The sequence below is a fragment of the Colius striatus genome, chromosome 2 (genome assembly GCF_028858725.1).
Source record: "Colius striatus isolate bColStr4 chromosome 2, bColStr4.1.hap1, whole genome shotgun sequence".
Classification (NCBI taxonomy): Eukaryota; Metazoa; Chordata; class Aves; order Coliiformes; family Coliidae; genus Colius; species Colius striatus.
Genome location: NC_084760.1, coordinates 49,208,910 through 49,227,810, shown reverse-complemented (window position 1 = coordinate 49,227,810; position 18,901 = coordinate 49,208,910). Strand labels below are relative to the sequence as shown.

At 39.8% G+C, this 18,901-nt stretch overlaps 1 protein-coding gene across 1 annotated transcript in view; it reads right to left on the bottom strand.

The window, feature by feature from the left end:
* Nucleotides 1-400: 400 nt before the first annotated feature.
* Nucleotides 401-18,901, bottom strand: part of ARMC2 (armadillo repeat containing 2) — a 58,190-nt gene continuing 39,689 nt past the window's right edge. Inside the window, exons 13-18 of the mRNA XM_010203789.2 lie at nt 11,662-11,983; nt 10,013-10,135; nt 7,945-8,058; nt 6,965-7,097; nt 4,620-4,777; nt 401-552 (exon numbers count right to left, since the gene is read on the bottom strand). Of these exons, the coding sequence (XP_010202091.2) occupies nt 425-552; nt 4,620-4,777; nt 6,965-7,097; nt 7,945-8,058; nt 10,013-10,135; nt 11,662-11,983 (978 nt within the window). The 3' untranslated portion in view covers nt 401-424. The remainder of the gene's footprint in view (nt 553-4,619; nt 4,778-6,964; nt 7,098-7,944; nt 8,059-10,012; nt 10,136-11,661; nt 11,984-18,901) is intronic.

Here is an 18,901-nt window from a genome sequence, read left to right as displayed (position 1 = left end):
ATAAAGCACAGCTGTGTCATGGGGCTCCTGTTGTGTAATGTTCTTTTTCAGTATGCAGTACCTCTGATAGCACAGAGGTGCAGGTGCTGAGTGGGAATTTACCTTGTAAAAATTAAAAGTTCAGTAAAGAGTTTCGTTGCTTTTTCTCTTGACAAGAAACTATGCAATTGTCAAATCACACCGAACAGCTGCTTTGTCAGCTCAAATATAGTGTAAAAAGTAATTGCACATGCAAAAAAATCACATAAGCTTCTCAAAAGAGGGTGTTTGAGTATATAAATGCCAGACTTTACTGACCTTAACACGAAATTGCCGGGCTTACCAATGTGCTCAGTGACAGCCACGTACAGGTATATTACAAATACAAAGCTGTACGATCTACACCACACACACACACACACAAATTACTGTAATGGAGTAACAGTCACAGCTGATGGCTTTGAATTCTTTGAAGAAGCTTTTCTGCCACAGGTTTGAATTCTTTTTCCCAATAGAGTTTGTGGTAGTCTTTTAAATCTGTGTCGAGGCTGTAATCCAACGCTAGCTCTTCATCTGTAATCCAGGAAAACAGCATCATCAGTTCTGAATAAAAAGATACCCAAGCCTGTGTTTTATGAACACAGCACACACAACTTAACAGTTGTGCATATGGATGGCTTAAAAAAACACCACCTCTATTGTGTAGCACAACCTGAGCATCGCTACCCGAGGGACTGAGATTTAATTGAAAATAAAGGATGTCAAGGTCAGTAAAACAGTAAGAGGGGTACGGCACATTCCTTTGTTTTCACACCCCACAGATGTAGCTAAACTGTCTCCCCAAGACCAAGCATCTACTGTCACTGCCAGCCTGGAAACTACTTGGGTTTTAACATTACCCACAGCCATTTTGCTAATGTAAGTAATCAATTCATGTAACTACAACTATGTTTTTCCTGTCACAATCTGGTTCATGAAGACTCTTTCAAAATCTATCTACTGTCAAGGCCTTGAACCACACTACTTACTGATGTATTACTGTTGCCCTCCCTTCCTCACAAACTCCATAAGTAAAATAATAGGACGCTGTTGACAGGGACAAGCAATGTTAGGAACGAAAAGTCATCATCACTCATTATTCCCCCCTCCACTTTGCCTGGCTTTGGATGTGGGCAAAGAAACAAACTCTTACAGACAAAAGAAAGCAGTCTGCACCCAGAAGCATGCACCTGAATCGGGAATCTAGGCATACGAACAATGTTTTCATACAGTTAAAACAGAAGGATATTTGACAGCCTTTAGGCCGTAAATGGACCCAAAATGAAGCTACAAACCCTGTACCCAGTGGGCAGTGTGACTTATCTTTGCCCTAGAGTAGGAAAGAGCACCAGATTCAGCCCCTGTCAAATGAATAACTCTGTAAAGGAGCTCACTGCACATTCATGGCAGGTAAAAGACAACGTGGAGCTGAAGAGAAACTTGAGTTGCTGTGAGCTGCAGCAGCTCCAGAGGCAGAGACGACATTACTTTTGTGTGGATTTGGGCTTGGTTTCATAGAAAGTTACCAGTCCTTGCAAACTCTCACACCACTACAGTGTTCCCAAGTTACCAACATGAAAGAGATGCTGATTGTGAGGCAGATCCCTGACAGCATTCTGCACAAAGAGCAAATGCCAGTTAGAGGCTTTCCGTAATAAAGAGACAACCCGTCCCACTCACGCCATATCTCTGCAGGAAGAAACCCTGTAATCGGAGATAAAATCTAGCCTCGGACATCAGATCTGTATTTGATGGTAAGAGGATAATTTAGATGGGACAGGGCCTCTGGAGCAGAGCCACCATAGCTCTTGTCCTATTAATGGCACAGCAGCGCAACAGATCTAAAAATGAATCTCAGCAGCAGACAAGTGAGAGCTAAGGGATTACCATTTTTGTTTTCAGGGACAATTGTTTTCCCTACTCCTGAAATGATTCTTCAATCCCAAAATAACTGCCTTCTAACACACAGCAAGATACATTTCTCCCTTTTTATTAGACAGCTGTGCCCCCCAGAAGTCAACTGAATGTTTATGGAGTCACTGAGGTCAGGAATTCCAGCCTGCTAGGACAAGGGTGAGAACCAGTTCAAAAGCTGAAGTGTTGAACCCAAACAGTGAATTTCCAGAAGCAGCATGTGAGTAACACTGAGGATCAGTGCCCTATGTGCAAGCTGTGCATCCTTAGATAACTTAATTTTCCCACAACCCTCCTGAAAACTAGCAAAATTAGGTACTGGCGAAGCAGTGTAGGAACTGGCTGCCAGCCCAGGAACAAGATGAGCATGGCTGGGTCTGCCTGCTTGGGGGAAGATGAAAACTAGAGTTCAGGCTCCAGCCTGCAAGGGCTCCCCTGCCCTGGAACTTGGGGGTGACAGAGGGCAGCAGCCCTGAAAGCCAGATCATGCCACGGAAGAGTTCACATGGACTGAGATTCCAAAATAACCTCCTGGAATCGATAGTGGGGGTCAAGGTGGGAGAAAAAAGAAAAAAAAAGAGAGAGGGAGAAAGGAGATTTCACTGAATGACCAAGCAAAAGAATGGCTTCCACTGCTGCTTCTGAGGGACCAGGGCAAGGCAAAGCTGCTGCCAGGGGCCTGGAAACACCAGCTTCCAGAAGCTCTGAGACAACAGAGTGACATGGAATTCAAAAGCGGGTAACAGAAAGCAAATGCCAGTGCCACTGGAAAGCAATGTCACTGTCTCAGCCTGCTGGGATCAGGCAGGGAAAACAAGTGGTGCCTTTTGTCCAGACTTTCTCAGGCCCAATATCTTTTCAGGCTATTTCCACTCCCTTTTGGCTCCCTTCTATCTTTTGTCATCTTGTGCCAGGTAGGGGAAAGAAAACTAAAGGGGGGGGAGGCCAAGCACAGCAGGTGAAGCGAGGTGTCTGCTGTGCCATGCTCCACTTCTTCCACTTCCTGAGGGCGTGCTGATGCTTAAGTACAGTCCACTGACTGTCAGCAGTTGCCTCCTGCTTCCTGAATGATAGGATCAGAGCAACGAGGGTTCAAGGCTGTTCCGGGATACAATGGGAGGAGGAAGGTGCGGGACAATATTCACCAGCTGTGACTAGTAAAATTTGTTGGCTCTTAACACACGGAGGAATGAGATACAATGAGCAAAATGTGCTTTTTCTACAGCTACTCTCTGACTACAGTGTGACGGACTAGCCTTCTGATTGAATTCTGACCTGTTTTTAATTAATTGTCATTACAGCTGCATTACAATAGCAACTGTACATGAACTTCCAGTTCACAAAAGCTGTACTAGTTAATGAGAGTTCCAATTAGTACCCTGCCTGCCCTCTGCAGTCAAATTAATTGCTGCAATGAACAGTGTTAAATGCAGAGGAAAAAATAAGTAAGAATTTTCCAGGACAAAGATTTATATTCCTTGCTGCATGCCAGAACATTCAAGCATGATTGTGGCTGCAAAGTTTGCAGTTCCATTGCAGAATGTTAAAAAGGGCACTAATGATGTTGAAACACTGAATATCTTTAGATAAATAGATGGGATTACTGCTCACAGTAAGATAAGTTCTGTCACAGCAAGGAATGTGATGCAAGGAATTATTACAACGATGAGTAACAGTAATTCTGCTGTAAGTGGAAAAAAAAAATCCTCACAAATCCACCCACTTTTCTGATTGTCTAAAACCAAAAGAGGCCGTGGAGATCTCACTTCCTCTGGGTCTGACTAACACACAGCCTTCTCTACAGCCAGCATACATCTTTAGCAACTTTCCAATTAAAACTAGATCAAAATTAATTCAGGTTTGCTTCAGCTTCATTTACAGGTTAAAGATTTTTTTAAAACAAGATCATTGCAAATGACCTACCCAAAATAAAATCATAACCAAGGCATTGCTCGTAAAATAAAGGAGAAAAATTACACATAGTGCTTACAGGACTATTACACAGCAATTAAACTCTGTAAAATCTGAAGCAAACATAAAAGTGCAGATGAAAAGATTCAATTGGGTAAGCAAATTGGGGTCTTAACATGTACCTGAAGGCATTTTCCAGCCTGTATTTGTGGAGGAGGACATCCTTCCTAGCTTTAGGGAGCAGAGGACAAATTGTCAGGATGTTATCCTTGCCCACATGGAGACCACAGTGAGAAGGGTGGCCAAAGACCTCTTGCCACAAGCAGCAAGCCCAGCCTGTTGCACTACAGCCCTTTGGCTGAGGGGAAGGGCCATGTTTCCTGGTGGTGCTCCACAGCTCAGCCCCTGCTCCTGCCAATGTCCACCTGTCACCTCTGAGGCCACAAAGGCCCACGTCCAGTGAATAGTGTTTGGTGCTGATGGCCTATGGGATAGTTGGCTCAAGCAGGCAAAAAGGCAGCTGGTGAAAAGCATTAGCAGCATGCTACCTCGACAAACAAACTACAGTGGAGAGTGACAGAGGCCAATTCCACTCTGGCAATCTGTAAGATTGGAGGAAACGTGATGGATGGCAACAGACTATTGTGCAGCTGGACAGCCTGTACTGGCCAACTACTTAAAGCTGCAGGACTGACTCCCTGCCCAAACCAAAACTGCTTTGATTTTGCTCCTTCCATTTCTGTTATTAAGGAAAAGAGATCAAGATTGAGTCTCACCTAAGAGAGATGGGAGCAGCACGAGCAACGTGTTGGTATCTTCTCTAAAGCAGGAGGCCGCACTTGTGATGTTTTCACTGCAGTTCCAAAGGGTTTTGCATATCAAACAAGCCAGCTGCCAGTCTGATGGCCCGAAGTCTTGTAAACACTCAACTAACCTGTCGGTATCAAACAAAAACAGCATTTTGCTCCATGTAGTTTTCTTCTGAGCCCTTCAAAACCTGGCAGCCTAGAAATGTATGCAGACTCCATAACAGTTTGCAGGAAAATTCTACGTTAATAAATTCAAGATGCTACTTTCTTCCTCAGTAACTTCCCCCTTTTTGGTGTAGCTCCCTGAGGACATAACCTTGCCTTTTGTGTATGCAGATGTGTGTAGACCTGCCTCCATCTGTCCGTCTCTTCCAACTTTTTAATCCAATTGACCCATTTCCATCATGTACGTCACAAATGTAACCACCTCAAAGACACTAAAATTCCATCAAATCTCATGGCAATCTGTGACTGTCTCAAATCTGTGGCTACCACTAGGGCAGAAACTGCAACATGAGCCAGACCTTATCAGGCACCAAGAATTCATCTGGAAAAGATGGTACAAATGCAGAAAAAGCTTTGGCCAGAACATCCAGCCTATTACACATCAGAAGATCCCACCAGAAGACAAATGCGATGAAATTTTCTACTTCCATCACTCACTGAATTACCTTTTACATTCAGCAAACTCTGACTGTTCTGCAGATCTTCCCTCCTCTTGTACTTTCTCAGCCTGGACTCCCAGTGGATTCCTCAGAAATGCCAGCTTTATTAAAGGCCATTAGGTTATTGGTCTTTCTCCCAATCTCACTTCCTTGCAGGTACCAAAAGCAGGCTGGATGATAAGCAGGACTCTGAAATTAAGCTGTAACTTTTCTGCCTGCACCAGCTCACTTACAGTAGCCATCCAGAGCTCCCATTACGAAACCTAGGGCAGCAGATGTCAACCTTGTTTTTTGCCTGCAGTCCTTAGTGGCCTGTTCGACAGTAATCCTTCACTCTTCTTCCCCAGCCCTACAACACTGTCTTTCCCTCACTTCTCTGCTTCACTGTGAGATTTATAATCTGGTGACTGGCAAAAGGAACAAGGGATAACTATTATGTTCAAGTATAGCTGAAAACAGCACTAATTAATAAGAGGTTAACTTCTCTCCTCTGAAGGCAGTCACACTCTTGGAAGACCAGGAGGCATCCAATAGAAAGGCCAGAGAGCTTGTCCTATTTTTTTTTTAGTTTGATATTCTGATGAGAGTAATTCCATGTTTTTATTAGAGATACTGTACATTAGTAGCATAATCTCATTTCCAAAAATCCACCGAGCTGTTTGGCACAGTCAAGATGACCACTTTAACAATCACTTCCCATTTCTCTAGATTTGTTCCAGACTGTTACTATTTTTCCTTCCTTCTTCACAGATTTTCAGACAAAGCACAGAAAATTCTGTACTCTGTAGAATGTTCTGTATTCTATGTAACAGAAGTTTCTCACGCTTTTGCCTGGAAGTTATTGGGAAGGAAGGATGAGCAGACTATGCATTGTTTACATTGTATAAAAAAGTAATTATATGATGCAGGAACAGGAAAGTGATTCAAAGTTACATTTAATAAATGTGGGTTGTATCAACTGCTTTACAAGCATAGGAACATGATCTTTCATGTTGCTCCAATTAAGCTGGATCCGCTATTATCTGAACATCAAAGCCACAAGTGTTGCAGCCACAGCGGTTTTTCAAGATCTAACACTACTTACAAATGTAAGTGCCTCAGACTTGAACTCTCCATGAGAGGAGACTCAGGAGCTTTTCTCTGCTGAGCACGGCTGTGTCTGTTCTCCCTAAGCAGTTACAGAAATTGCAAGAGCCCATGGTAGGATGTCATAGTTCCTGAAGTAATCTTCACACTCCTAATGGATACACATTAATGGTCCCTGCTACCTGCAGCCAGTTAAGTCAAGCATAGGCTGTTCCTGCAAAGCTGTGTCTTAGGTGCTTTGTTGTGTGGTAACCTCCTCTCTGTTGAATCTATCAGGAGGATCCTTGGGACAGGATTCTCTCTTTTTTGGCTCTGCAGTAGGCTAAACACTCTAATGCTTTTGCAAAAAAAACCCCAACAAACCCATAAGAAAGAATATGAGAGGCTCTTTTTTGAAGAACATTAGATGCTGAGTATCTATTAAGTACATAACCTTATTACATAACCTTACATAACCTTAAGTACATAACCTTATTGTCCACAGTAAAAAGGAATCTGACTGAAACTCTTTGGCCAAGCTACTAAAAATTGCTCTTTTTGAAAGCACAATCAGGAACTTACTTCCCAACTCCTCCTTCTTCCATCAGAAGAGCTCGTTTATCCTGATCTACTGTGAGATTGAGCAGAACTCCACACGCAGAAAAACAGACATCTGTGTTCTTGGCATCGAGCAAAGCAATCACGAACTTGTATACTGGATTTAAAGAAGGAAATGATATTACTGACGAGATGGACTTACCAAAAAAGTGGCATTACGATGTACTTACTAAACAAATATTCTTAGAAAGCAGTCAAGTGCAGGATACCCTACCAAAAAATTTAACTTTGTAGCATATTCCTGTGACATTTGTAGAGCTGGTGCATGATCCAGAGTAACAGTCACTGTTACATCATGCTGAACATTGGTTTGCTTCAAAATAAGGCATATAAAATTCTAGTTAGAAAAATACACCAAAATAATGTGAAAATCTATCAGAAGAGTTTAAGTTGACCAAACTGAATTACAGTTATGCCTTCTGTGGATAGCAAGGAGTTCCCATTTTTCCCAAAGCGCTTTAGTCACAGGGCTTGAGAAGACTTGCATCCTACTTCACCCAGAGGCAAATAGGAGGTCCCTTTGTTGAGACACCTTAAATGCATGTTATGAAGCGCTAACGAGCTCTTGAACATGGGAATCAAAAATCTGTGATTGGGAACTTCAATGAGAATAAAATTGCATTTTCATTTTGTATCATATCACTACTAACCTGTAGGAGCTGAAAAACTCAAGGAGTGAAGGGAAATTTCAGAACTACAATCTTTAGGCAAGACAGAGCTTCTGTAGTATTTATTTCTGTGAAGGCACCATGGCATACTGTTCCTACTTCAACATTTCCATTTTAATGAAATGGAAATAAAATGGTGTTTTATAATGACTACTATTGGATTCTAACATTTGCCTGATTTGCAAAACACTGGAGAAGACAGCTTCTAACCTTTAACTGAGACAGCTTATTAACAATCTTTCCAACAGGACTCCTACAAATGCAAAAGTAACTCACCCTTCCTCTGTATGATGAAGTCACAGATCTCATGATACTGGGAAAGATTGCCAAAGACTCTGACAGCCTCCACAACTCCATCCATATTGTTGCTCATTAACAGCTTTAGAAGCACTATCGGTTTGCAGAGAAAAAAAATAAAAACAATTACTTGTATATCACAACCATGTACTTGTTTTTTTATCAATAAATACCAGAATCTGAGCAGCAACAGCAATAAATGTAATAAATAGGAACAGTTATCTGTCTGGATGCAGTGAAGTTGATGATAGCACAAGAGCTAGATTGTGCAGGGCTTTGAAGACGAGACAAAGAGCTCTAATATGGAGCTAAATGCAAAGGAACAAATGAGGAGTTATGAGAAGAGCCTAAGCACACTTGTAATAAAGGCAGCCACTTTTGTTGTACAGTTTTGAGTGGGCTTACGTGAAAATCCATGAAGACAAAGAAGAAAAAAGTGCTGTAGCATGTAAGAGAATTGATTTAGATCCTGAACAGATGGTCTTATGGTGGGATGTCTCCTAAAACTCAGATTATTTTCTGACATCAGCTCTATTTTCTCACTGCTGTTATAACAAACACACACATTTTCTCTGAACAGCTACCTAATATTGCCCCGGTCTGAAGCATTTAATTGAATGCTGCCTTCCTGCTTAGCAGTTTCACATACGATTAGTGTGTAACTTCATCAGATAGAATGAGACCTTCAGCATTTCCTAGGAAGAGCTACCATCATGGAGGTTTTGGTGCACAGCAGAGGAGCAATGTTACAGAAGTTACACTTATCAGTCTTCTGTGAGAATGAAGTGAACCACTGAAATCAGGCCACCATATAAAGAACTCAAATCAGTCAACCCTCAACCCTTCAGCCACAGAAAAGCACGAGAGAAAAATATAGAAAAGGTTGGCTTCCGTCTTTGAATGCTGCAGTACTGAACATGCCTTAAACTTGTCTTAAAGAGACATCTGAGGTGATTATTTTTTATCTGCAGGATCCACCATTTGTATCAAACAACAAGTATTCTCAAAACGTCTCCTGGAGGAGCAGTCTTCCATCAAAAGGTATTCTCTCTCCTCAGTTCAGAGAAAAGGTGATGGGATTGGTTCCACACGCTATACAATAAAAACTAGAGGGAAAGAGAATGGGACAGGCAGACAAGTCACTTGTTTCTCCATTTTTCTGACTAGAAATATGAGCCACCTGGCTTATGGGTGATAGAATAACTTGTGACAGAACAGCAGAGCCGTTACCCAGAGAGAATATGATGCCTGCCACTCAGGGCACTAGGCTGACAGACAGAATATTTTTCCCTACTCCTCATTCTACCTGTTGTGTAAACTTCAGGCTTCATTCGTCCCCATTTATTACCTATTTGGAGAGAAAGGTGTGCAAGACATGGTCTCTCTACCTTTTGCAAAATAATAACACAATGAGTCCCAGAATTCTGATGCAGTTTCTATTTTGCAGGTCTATAAGGTACTAAGAAGAAAAAATCCTTACTATTTCTTACCAAGACATGATGATTTTGCCTCAGCCATATGGATTTTGAACAAGTCTAACAAAAATTGCTTAAACAGAAAACAATATGGCAAATTCCTCTGAGGAGAGAATAAAAGGTTTTGTATAAGCTGGAACATAAGAGGTTCCAAAGAAATACGAGGAAGAATTTCTTCACTGTGAGAGTGATGGGGCACTGGAATAGGCTGCCCAGATGGGTTATGGAGTCTCCTTCTCCGGGCACATTGAAAACCCACCTGGGTAAGCTCTTGTGTGACCTACTCTAGGTGCTCTGGTAGGGCGGTTGGACTAGATGATATCTTGAGGTCCCTTCCAACCCTTAAGATTCAGTGTCTGTGTAATAACTATTTTCACACAAGTCATAGAATTATGCTCCAAAAGAACAAGAAAGCATTATGGGAAGAATTTAGCCCTATGAACTTCATATTCCTGCCATATGATACTACTAAACACTATCAGCATCACTATTTCCCGTAGCATCAAAATACAGCATGAATAACTTCTGCTTTCAAAAAGCTACACAAAAAGCACACGTTTAAAAGTCCTTACTTTCAGCAATGTGTAGCTTCTTGTCTTGAACAGCTGAACACTTCACTTTGTAATAGGACAAATTGTTGATTGTTGTTGCAGCATTGATGACCAATTCCTCACAGTCATCGATTGACTTGTATTCTGAAAGTGTAAAAAGCAAAATCCTCAATCAATATGCATATGTAGATACACACACACAAGTCTGCTAACTTAGTGCATTCTATCTCTGAAGCAAACTGAATCACGGTTTACTATGGCCACTATTACACATAGCTATTCTGTTCTTCAATAATATATGGCAGAAGTTAACAGCAACAGCTGATCCAAAAATGGCAATAACAAAGTCACTCTTTCCAACTCTTCACTTACAGAAATCACAGTGACTAAGGTAACGTGGTTTAAAATCTAGTTAGTTAAGACATTTTACAGATCCTATTTGCTGCTTTAAGATGGACCCGAGGACAATCCACACGCAGAAACAGGCCCATGTGAGAGACACAACACAGAAGCACACCAAGGACTGTTACACCAAAATGTCAAGTACCATGAAAAATTGGAAAAACACAACCGAAAACATCAAAAACCCCAAAGTCTTGTTTAACAATATTTCAAAGTTTCTCCTTCTCAAGAATCCCTGACAGCATGCTAGTCAGTTTAAAATCACACCATCAAGTCTGAAAGTTGTGCAGACCAATTTATCTTAGGTTTCTGGCCTCAGAAACCAAGAGTGAAGGAAACAAAAGACTATGTTCATATGGAGAGAGAACATTTTGTAGTAAACTGACTGATACAGTGTTCAACAAGGGTGAAGAAGGGTGGCAGAGAGAAGCTTTGAGGCTCAAAAGCACTTAGATGGTGATAAATACAATTCCAACGCAGGAAGCTCCTCCAGGGCTTGGGACAGAACAGGCAGTTGTGAGTCTGTTTTTTCTGATCCCCCACAGCTGGTGAGCTAGTCATATAATCAGGTTGCCTTTACTTAATATTTAATGTTCTCATCACACTAAAACACACTGAGTTCTTTGAGATGTATCTTGCCACCGCTGAAGTCTGTTACGGGGAAAACAGACTGCTCAGTTCAAGTCTGAAATTAGAGTTACAAAGGCATCACTAAGTGGTAAAGGAACTGCAGTCCCAAGCCTCTGTTTGGAGGGAAAGGGACACTCTCTTTCACCTGAAATAGATAAAGGAAATCTGAAAAGAAGAAAAAAATAAGAGGAAATTTTTTGAGGAGGCTGAAAGTTATGGGTACAGAGGACAAAAAGAACACTTAATCCACAACAGTCACAAAACCTACAAACCTTAAAAAACCCACTGACCCACCAACCACATCCGTGTAAGAACATAATTCCTTTATGTATGAACTCTCTGTGAGATGTATTTAAAATAAAATTTGTTTGCTTATCCTTAATGATGGTATCTGCAAAACTGAGCACTGAAGTAAACACTTCTACATCTTTCCCCAGACACTGAAAAGTCAGTACCAAAGCAGAAATGCTTCCACAGTCTCAAACAGGCTTCTGACATAAAACAGTTTATAAGCATCAGTGGACCGACTTTGTTATTTTGGCAATTGAATCGATTTGGTTATGGCTCAACCAAGGTAAGAAGGCCAAGTAGAAAAATCCTAAACTCTCCTTGCAGACTGAAAAAAGACAATTTATTACCTAGTACTGTAACAAGTAATTCTACAACACGATGGGCGGAAGCCAGAGCTGCTCCTACGCTGTGATGAATGGAGAGATTGGCCAGCACTCTTATCAGTTTTATCAGAACATCTTCTGCTTCTGAAGGATGCTTTGGCTGATTTTTTCCTTCCTCTCCTCTTTCATGGTACCATTTCTGTGCATTTAAATCAAGTTCATGGTAGGTTTGGAATAATGATATCAAAGTGTTAACACTTCCTTTCTCTTTAAAAAATTGCTCACGGGCCTGGTTATTCCTTGCTGTTAAATTACCAAGAATGAAGATGATACGGACAACCAAATCCTGAAATAAAATAAACAAACCTTATTAGACAAAACCCATCAGAAGCTATTTAGCTACTTAAAAAGAAGATAATACCTAATTTGCTTCACAATCCAATTAATACCGGGTTCAGAACAGCTGAAGAAATGCCAAATACAGGAACTAGAAATAATTTTTTTATGCTACTGTTGCTCATAATCAGGTTTACAGAAGAAATAAAAAACATCTAACAGAACTAATACAGCACTGGGGTAATTACTAATGGGTTAAACTTAGTATAGGTCATCTATTTTTACCAAGCCCACGGTAATCTTAAAACATCTTAAAACAGCACTTTATATAACTAGAATAATCATATGGGCCAGAGCTTACTAATCTTTCAAGTAAACAAGTGTCAGTTGTGATACCAAAGACCTCCTCATCTCTAGGTCTGTTAGCCGCTGTAGAAGTTTAACTACTTCCCCTTGATTTGTTTAATGTTAAATCCATGTTAGCTCTTAATTGTTAAGTCCATTTGCTTACAAATAACTGAATTACTGGTTCAGATTTTTCCCAGAAATGTAATCTAAATTGACTAGTTTGTTGTTCACTAATTCCTCCTCTTTCATCTTGCCCTACAACTGTGCAATCCTACATAACTCTTCAAGAATCCCAGACACATTACCTCTTCTGACCTAATTTCATCAGACCTAGCTGGCTTGAAGACACGTATGCATCGGCTCATTTTTTAGCAATAAAAAAAACCCCTCAGGCTAAAGTAGAGATTAACTATCCAATTATAATTAACCCTCTCAGAAAAAGAAGCAAAAACAGTCACTTCTACATTTCACTATTCATAGTGGCATCTGTCAATAATTCCCTTCTTCTGAATGCTGCAGAAATTATTTCCTAATGTCTTCTCGCTATTAATTTACTATAGAAAGTGTTCTTGTTTCTCTTTATGTCCCTTTCTAGTTGCACCTCATTTTGTCCTTTGGGTTTTTTTCTGGTTTTCATTGTAAGTCTTCTTGCTACTCTTTTATTCTTAACATTGCTAAATGAGATCTGTTTCCTATCTCTATATGGTATCTTGAGATACTACATTTAACCAAGTTGTTCTCTAAAAGCACTTTCTATCCCTGCCCTCAGTGGGATATAGAATTACATCTCTTGTTGCTTCATTCTAAAAATACTGATAAATAGCTCATTTTTGGCAAAGCTAGTGGATCCTAATTCAGTGGCATTCAACAACATCCCCAACTTTTTCTTAACCATCTGTATGCAGGAAGAAAAAAAGAAATTCTGAAAGCCTGAACTAATCCAACATAAGCTAATTAAAACATCTGCCTCTGTTACTTGCATCAAAACCCATTCAAAAAGAAAAGTCCACAGCTTTATCTTAACAGCACAGGTAAAGTAACAGCATTTCTTCAAGTACAGCACAGCCATTTACCCTGAGCTGCTAGACTGCTGTACTTGCACCAACCTAGAGTTTTGCTACACAATCTACATGCTGTTTTTCTTCAAATACAATATTTATGTTCACCTATATTCTAATCCTCCCTGGTATTGATAACATAAGGCACAATTCTACTTGTTGAAGTTACACACTAACACAGAAGGAAAAAAGATGTGTTAGCACTGAAGCCTTCTTTCACACATGCCTTCACCACTAAGCTTCAGGTCTTAAGCCTCTGCCACAAGACACTGAGCAGTAACATCCTGCTGGGGTTAGGAAGACGAATGCTACCCCTGAATGTGAGAAGCTGGCAGACTCCTAAATGAGAAACAGGTTCTTGCATCCATGTACTTAATGTGATCATAGTACCTACTTCACCTTTTTTTTTTTTTTTTAAGTAGGCATCATATTTTTGCCAGCACCTAAATGTCACCAAGACAAATTTTTATGAACATCCTTACTAATCACTAAGAGCTTTCACCTTTGCTGGCACAACCCCCAATTCACAAAGGCTGTAAGAATTTGAAACAAACAACTGATGAATCAGAAGAGAGAACTGAAAAAAGCAGGCAGTCTAGTTTGACTCGTTTATATTGACTTTCTAATTTTGGTCAAAACAGTATCAGCCCAGCAACAGCGCTACCCAATCAGAAAACAGACAAACAGGTACCATACTGCAATCAACTGATATTTTGAGAAGTGTGATCTCAACTGTGCCTTCCACCTACAGGCTAGCAAAACAAACTTATAAAATACTTCTTCTGAGCTAAGCACATCCCATTTTAATAGCACATTACCAAAGTTTCATTATCTTCCAGTGAAAATTTAACTAGCAGAGCCAAAGAGAAAAGCTTGTACAACTCCTCCTGAGTTAAGGGTTTGTACAAGGGTTTGTATTATTTTTGGCTATATATTTTTTAAATGCTCATGGAGTAAGCACTGCAAGAAGAAACACTATCTTACTATTGCTGTGTAAAGAAATACATGTAAAGATGAACAGCATTTTGAAATTGCTTGCAAGACTAAACCTGTACAAGGGCCCTGGGCCTGTCTGTATGTAACAAATCAGTGTAATAAATGAGATTACTGTTCATCTCCAAATGTTTGGAGTATTAACTGCACATGGAATTTCAGACAGTCTTGCACATTTAAGAAAAATTCCATTTATCAGATTAATTTATATAATATGAAGATTCTAACACATGTAGTACTAAAGAGAAATTAGACTAAAGATAGGATACACTCAGTTATTCCATCTTTTATACAAGGCATGCTGTCCAGAGTGTATCCAAACCTGACTGGAAGATTATATGATACCACAGAGCTTCAATGACACAAGCAAGTTTGAAGAAATCTATCCAGAAAAGATTGAGAAGAAGAATTGATTGTTTTCTTCACTTCCAATCTGTAAAGAAACTCTGATAATTTTGTTTTGAAAGCATTATGGCACCACATACACCATCAGCACTTAGCTCTTATTTTTCTGACAACTGGAACATAAACATTTGATCACTGATATGAATGGTTTCCCTGCTTATCTACTTCTAAGAATCTATTCCTTGCACTGCCCTAGTAGCAAAGGTACTCAGTGTACTTGCTGAGTCACAGAACTTGACAGCAGTCTATCTTGGCAATTAAAGCGTACCTGCCTTCCAGTGTAAAACATGATGAACAGAGGTACAAATAGTACAGGTTTACTTTTACTTATCAGTGAGAAAGGAAAGCTAATTCGGTCAGTAGTTTCTAGCTAAACTGAGATAAATAAGGGAGGAGAGTCCATTCTAGAGCTTGTGCACATTGGCCAAGTACCTGCTGTGAGTCTATTTGGTGTCTGGACCCTCAGAGGGGAGTGATACAAAAATTCAGAGGCCAGTAGCTCAGTTCCTATTGAAAGTTCAGCTGTACAAAAATGTACTCTCCATGTTACACAAACTTCAATGGAGGTGGGTCAAAATTCTACCACCTGCCCAGCAGTATAAATTGCTGCCCATTCAAATCTAATTTACATTTCATTTCCAAATATGCATTTCTGCTTTATTATGCACCTTGGAAAGAAAATCTGTGTTTTCTTTGCAGGGTTTGATAGTCTACTTATAGACAAAACAACAATAGTTATGCCATCCAGGAGGTAATCTCTTCCCAACACAGGAAGGATCCATCTTCAAGAGACATGCTGGCTTTCAGCACCTTTTGTAGACATTAATATCAAAAATTAAGGTAAAATACTTAAGTGTCAGTTTTTATCCCACCAAGCAGTAACAGTTGCTTATTACTCTCATTTGATATTCTGATGTTTACACATCCAATAATTACCTTTATTCTCTTGTATCTTTTGATACACCAGAACAGCAGGTTTCTATGATATATATGCCAAAGAAGGTTGGTTGACTACAAACTTTGAGCTCTACATTCTTCGTCATTTTATATGCAGAGTACATATCTCATATTTTGCATTTTCTTTACCACTTTTCTTTTTTCTTTCAGAATAAAGGAAAAAAAAATCAGAACCAAAGTATTAGGAAGATGCAAGAACACCTTCAGCTCAGCATACTGTCAGAAATCATACTGTAGGGAAAGGGTGACCTTCTCTGGTTGCTCAGATTTATCGTTAGGGAAATTCCCTCAGAGTTGTCAGAACATTTATCCTAAAAACAGATACTTCCTTCTTGAAAAAAAATTTAATTTAGAGAGAAGGAATGATCAGTTCTCTATGGGTATGTGTCCACACAAAAAATCTTCTATTTTTGCTCTTGAACAGTCAATTACTATACTCTGTTCATAGCTTTTTTTCTTTAATTGTCCAAGGCACAACTATAATGTTGGGCTGAAGGGAGGAGGAATATAATTGAAAATATGTATTTGTAAACATAGGAGAAGAGAACCACATTAGCTATGTAAGTTGTTTGGAGGGTTACCATGACAAGCATTTCAATATAAACAGCATCTACTTTCCTTTCTATTCAGTGCTTGGTTCCTCTCCTGTATCCTTCCCCAGTAACTGTGAACAAGGAACTATTTGCATGGCTGCTCCATAAACCAGGCTGAGAAGCAATGCAGCTGATAATCCAGCAAAGGACTGGGGTTCTTTTTTTCAGTTTTAAGGTCAGTGGAAGCTGAGTCGGTGCTGTGACATTCTGTACTGTGTGCTGTGACACAAATAGGTGTCCTCAGCCCAAATGAGGGATGGCACGCAGGGGAAAAGTGAGTCACCGAAACATAAAGAACATTCATGCCAGCACTGATGACCATTTCTTTAGAGGCAATCTATGGATACAGAAACACACCATAAAGACAACCCATCTGGTATCACCCATGTGGAGACTTCTGACCAAGTTACTCACCAAAATCCTAGTGAAACTATGCAGACATGCTGTAAGGGAGAACATCCTGATATAGATAAATGCTTAGAGAATGGAAAACAGTAACTTCGCAGTTCCTGCAATGGTGGAAGGTAACAGGGTCCTGTGCTAGGTCTTCAACTTGTCGATAAATAACATGGAAAAGTGGGTGAAAGTAGTGATATGGGAGAGTTTGCAATATTCCTTGTCAGGGAGAAGGTTAAGAAAACAAATAAAATACTGGGAAATACACAAGCATGCAAATCAATGATACAGTCATGTCTTAACTGTAATGTTCTGGTTTCCTCATTTAAAAAAAAACCCTCAAAACAACAAAACAGGAAGCAGGATTGTAAAAAGTTCTGAGAAAAGCTACACAGATGCACCACGGTATGGAATAGCCTCTAGCTCATAAAGGATTAAGTAAGCAAGGACTCTTCAGCCTGGAAAAGAGGTAATTCAAGCAGATATGATAAAGGTCTAGAAAGTAAGGGGTAGAGTGAAATGAATGATGGGATTATATACTCACTGATTTATCAATATAAGAACCAGGGAGTATCAAATAAAGACAGTAAAGGCCTAACTCAAAACAAACAACAGGAACTATTTGTGCAATGGGTAGCTGTTATAGCAACTCCTTGCCCATGGATGATTAACATGTAAGAAGCTTACATGGAATAGAGGGGAAACTGTAGAATTTCATAGAAAGAAGTCAACTAAGATTTATTTCATACTCAGAGAAGCATCTAAAATACACTGGTTGAGGAAATTTCCAAACTGGAAAGAGCTGGAGGTTTGGTAAGTATATACAGGAAGTATCATATATGCTTGCTCTGTTTTTACTGTTCTCTAGGCATCTGATTTTCACCACTGCCAAGTACGGTCAGTAGGCTGGATGAACCTTTCATGTCACCCTGTGTGATTACACTTTTGCTGAATAGGTAATTACTGCATCCAGTGATGTCAGATACTTAATAAATGTTTCCTAATTTAAAAAGTAAGCTACATTAAACTATAGGGGGACTTTTTAATACAATAGTCACAGATTTCTTGTATGTGAATTTTAGTATCATACCCTATGTTTGTTCACTTTGGATTGAAAATAGACTGTACACTGACAAAAGATTACATGGAAGCTGGCAAGGCTCTAAAAGGCCACCCAAGCTCAAGTAGTGCCTAACTTACTGACAGAAACTACTGTCCTATTTAGGCAGATTCCCTGTTCCCAAAGCATGGCCTCTTTTTGTGATTTCTGACACTGAACACAGCCCGAGAAAGTCATACTTTCTGTAATTTATCTCAAAAGCTTAGGGATGATAATAATCTGGGAAAGGGGAACAGCATCTTTTTAAAAAGATTTCAGGAGACGCACAAAAGTCTGCAATGCTGGCTAGAAACAGAAGCAAGAAAAGCTCATCCTGCAAGACAGAGGCTCTACGGTAGTACTTCTGAAAAGCGTTCATGGCATGTGACAGCCACCAAGGACTCTTTTGTTACTCTACACAAGTAAGCTCCAAAACCAACCACAAGTCCAATAGAACATGTATTTCAGACCTGTAGAAAAACACTGCTGAATTCCCCAGTCCTACCTTGCAGATCCAGCTTTTCCCATTTTCTGTATTCCTTCCCTTACCTAAAACTATGACAGATGGAATTTAGCCACTCTTGCCAACTCAATTTCCCCAAAAGTCTTTCTCTCAAGCATTAAAATTCTACTCTCCCATTCCTTCTGACTATTTTACTGAAAAGAGAACATAAGCTGAGAAAAAATAAGAAAAGAGATGAAACTGCAGTGTGATGAGAAGAAAAGAGACTATTTGGGTGGCAGCTGTGGAATTCAGCGTGTGGTGTGAGAGCAAGTCATTAATCCTATTTCCAGTGCTCGCATTTTTATATTCATAAGATTTAATGCTCATTCGTAAAGTCACAGTTATGAAAGCACTTGAGAAAGATTGAATGCTGATTTTTTTTCCCCCCACTATGTTTCTAGCTACCACGATTGCCAGTAAAATCCCGATTCCACAAACTTTGCAACCTGAAAATTCCAAGAACACACACACATTTCATTTCTTAACATATCTGTTCTTAGTCCTAAGGATTTTTAATAGGTTTGAGTTAATAATAACAATTTGTCTTCCCCTTTGCTTCTTCCCACAGCTGACA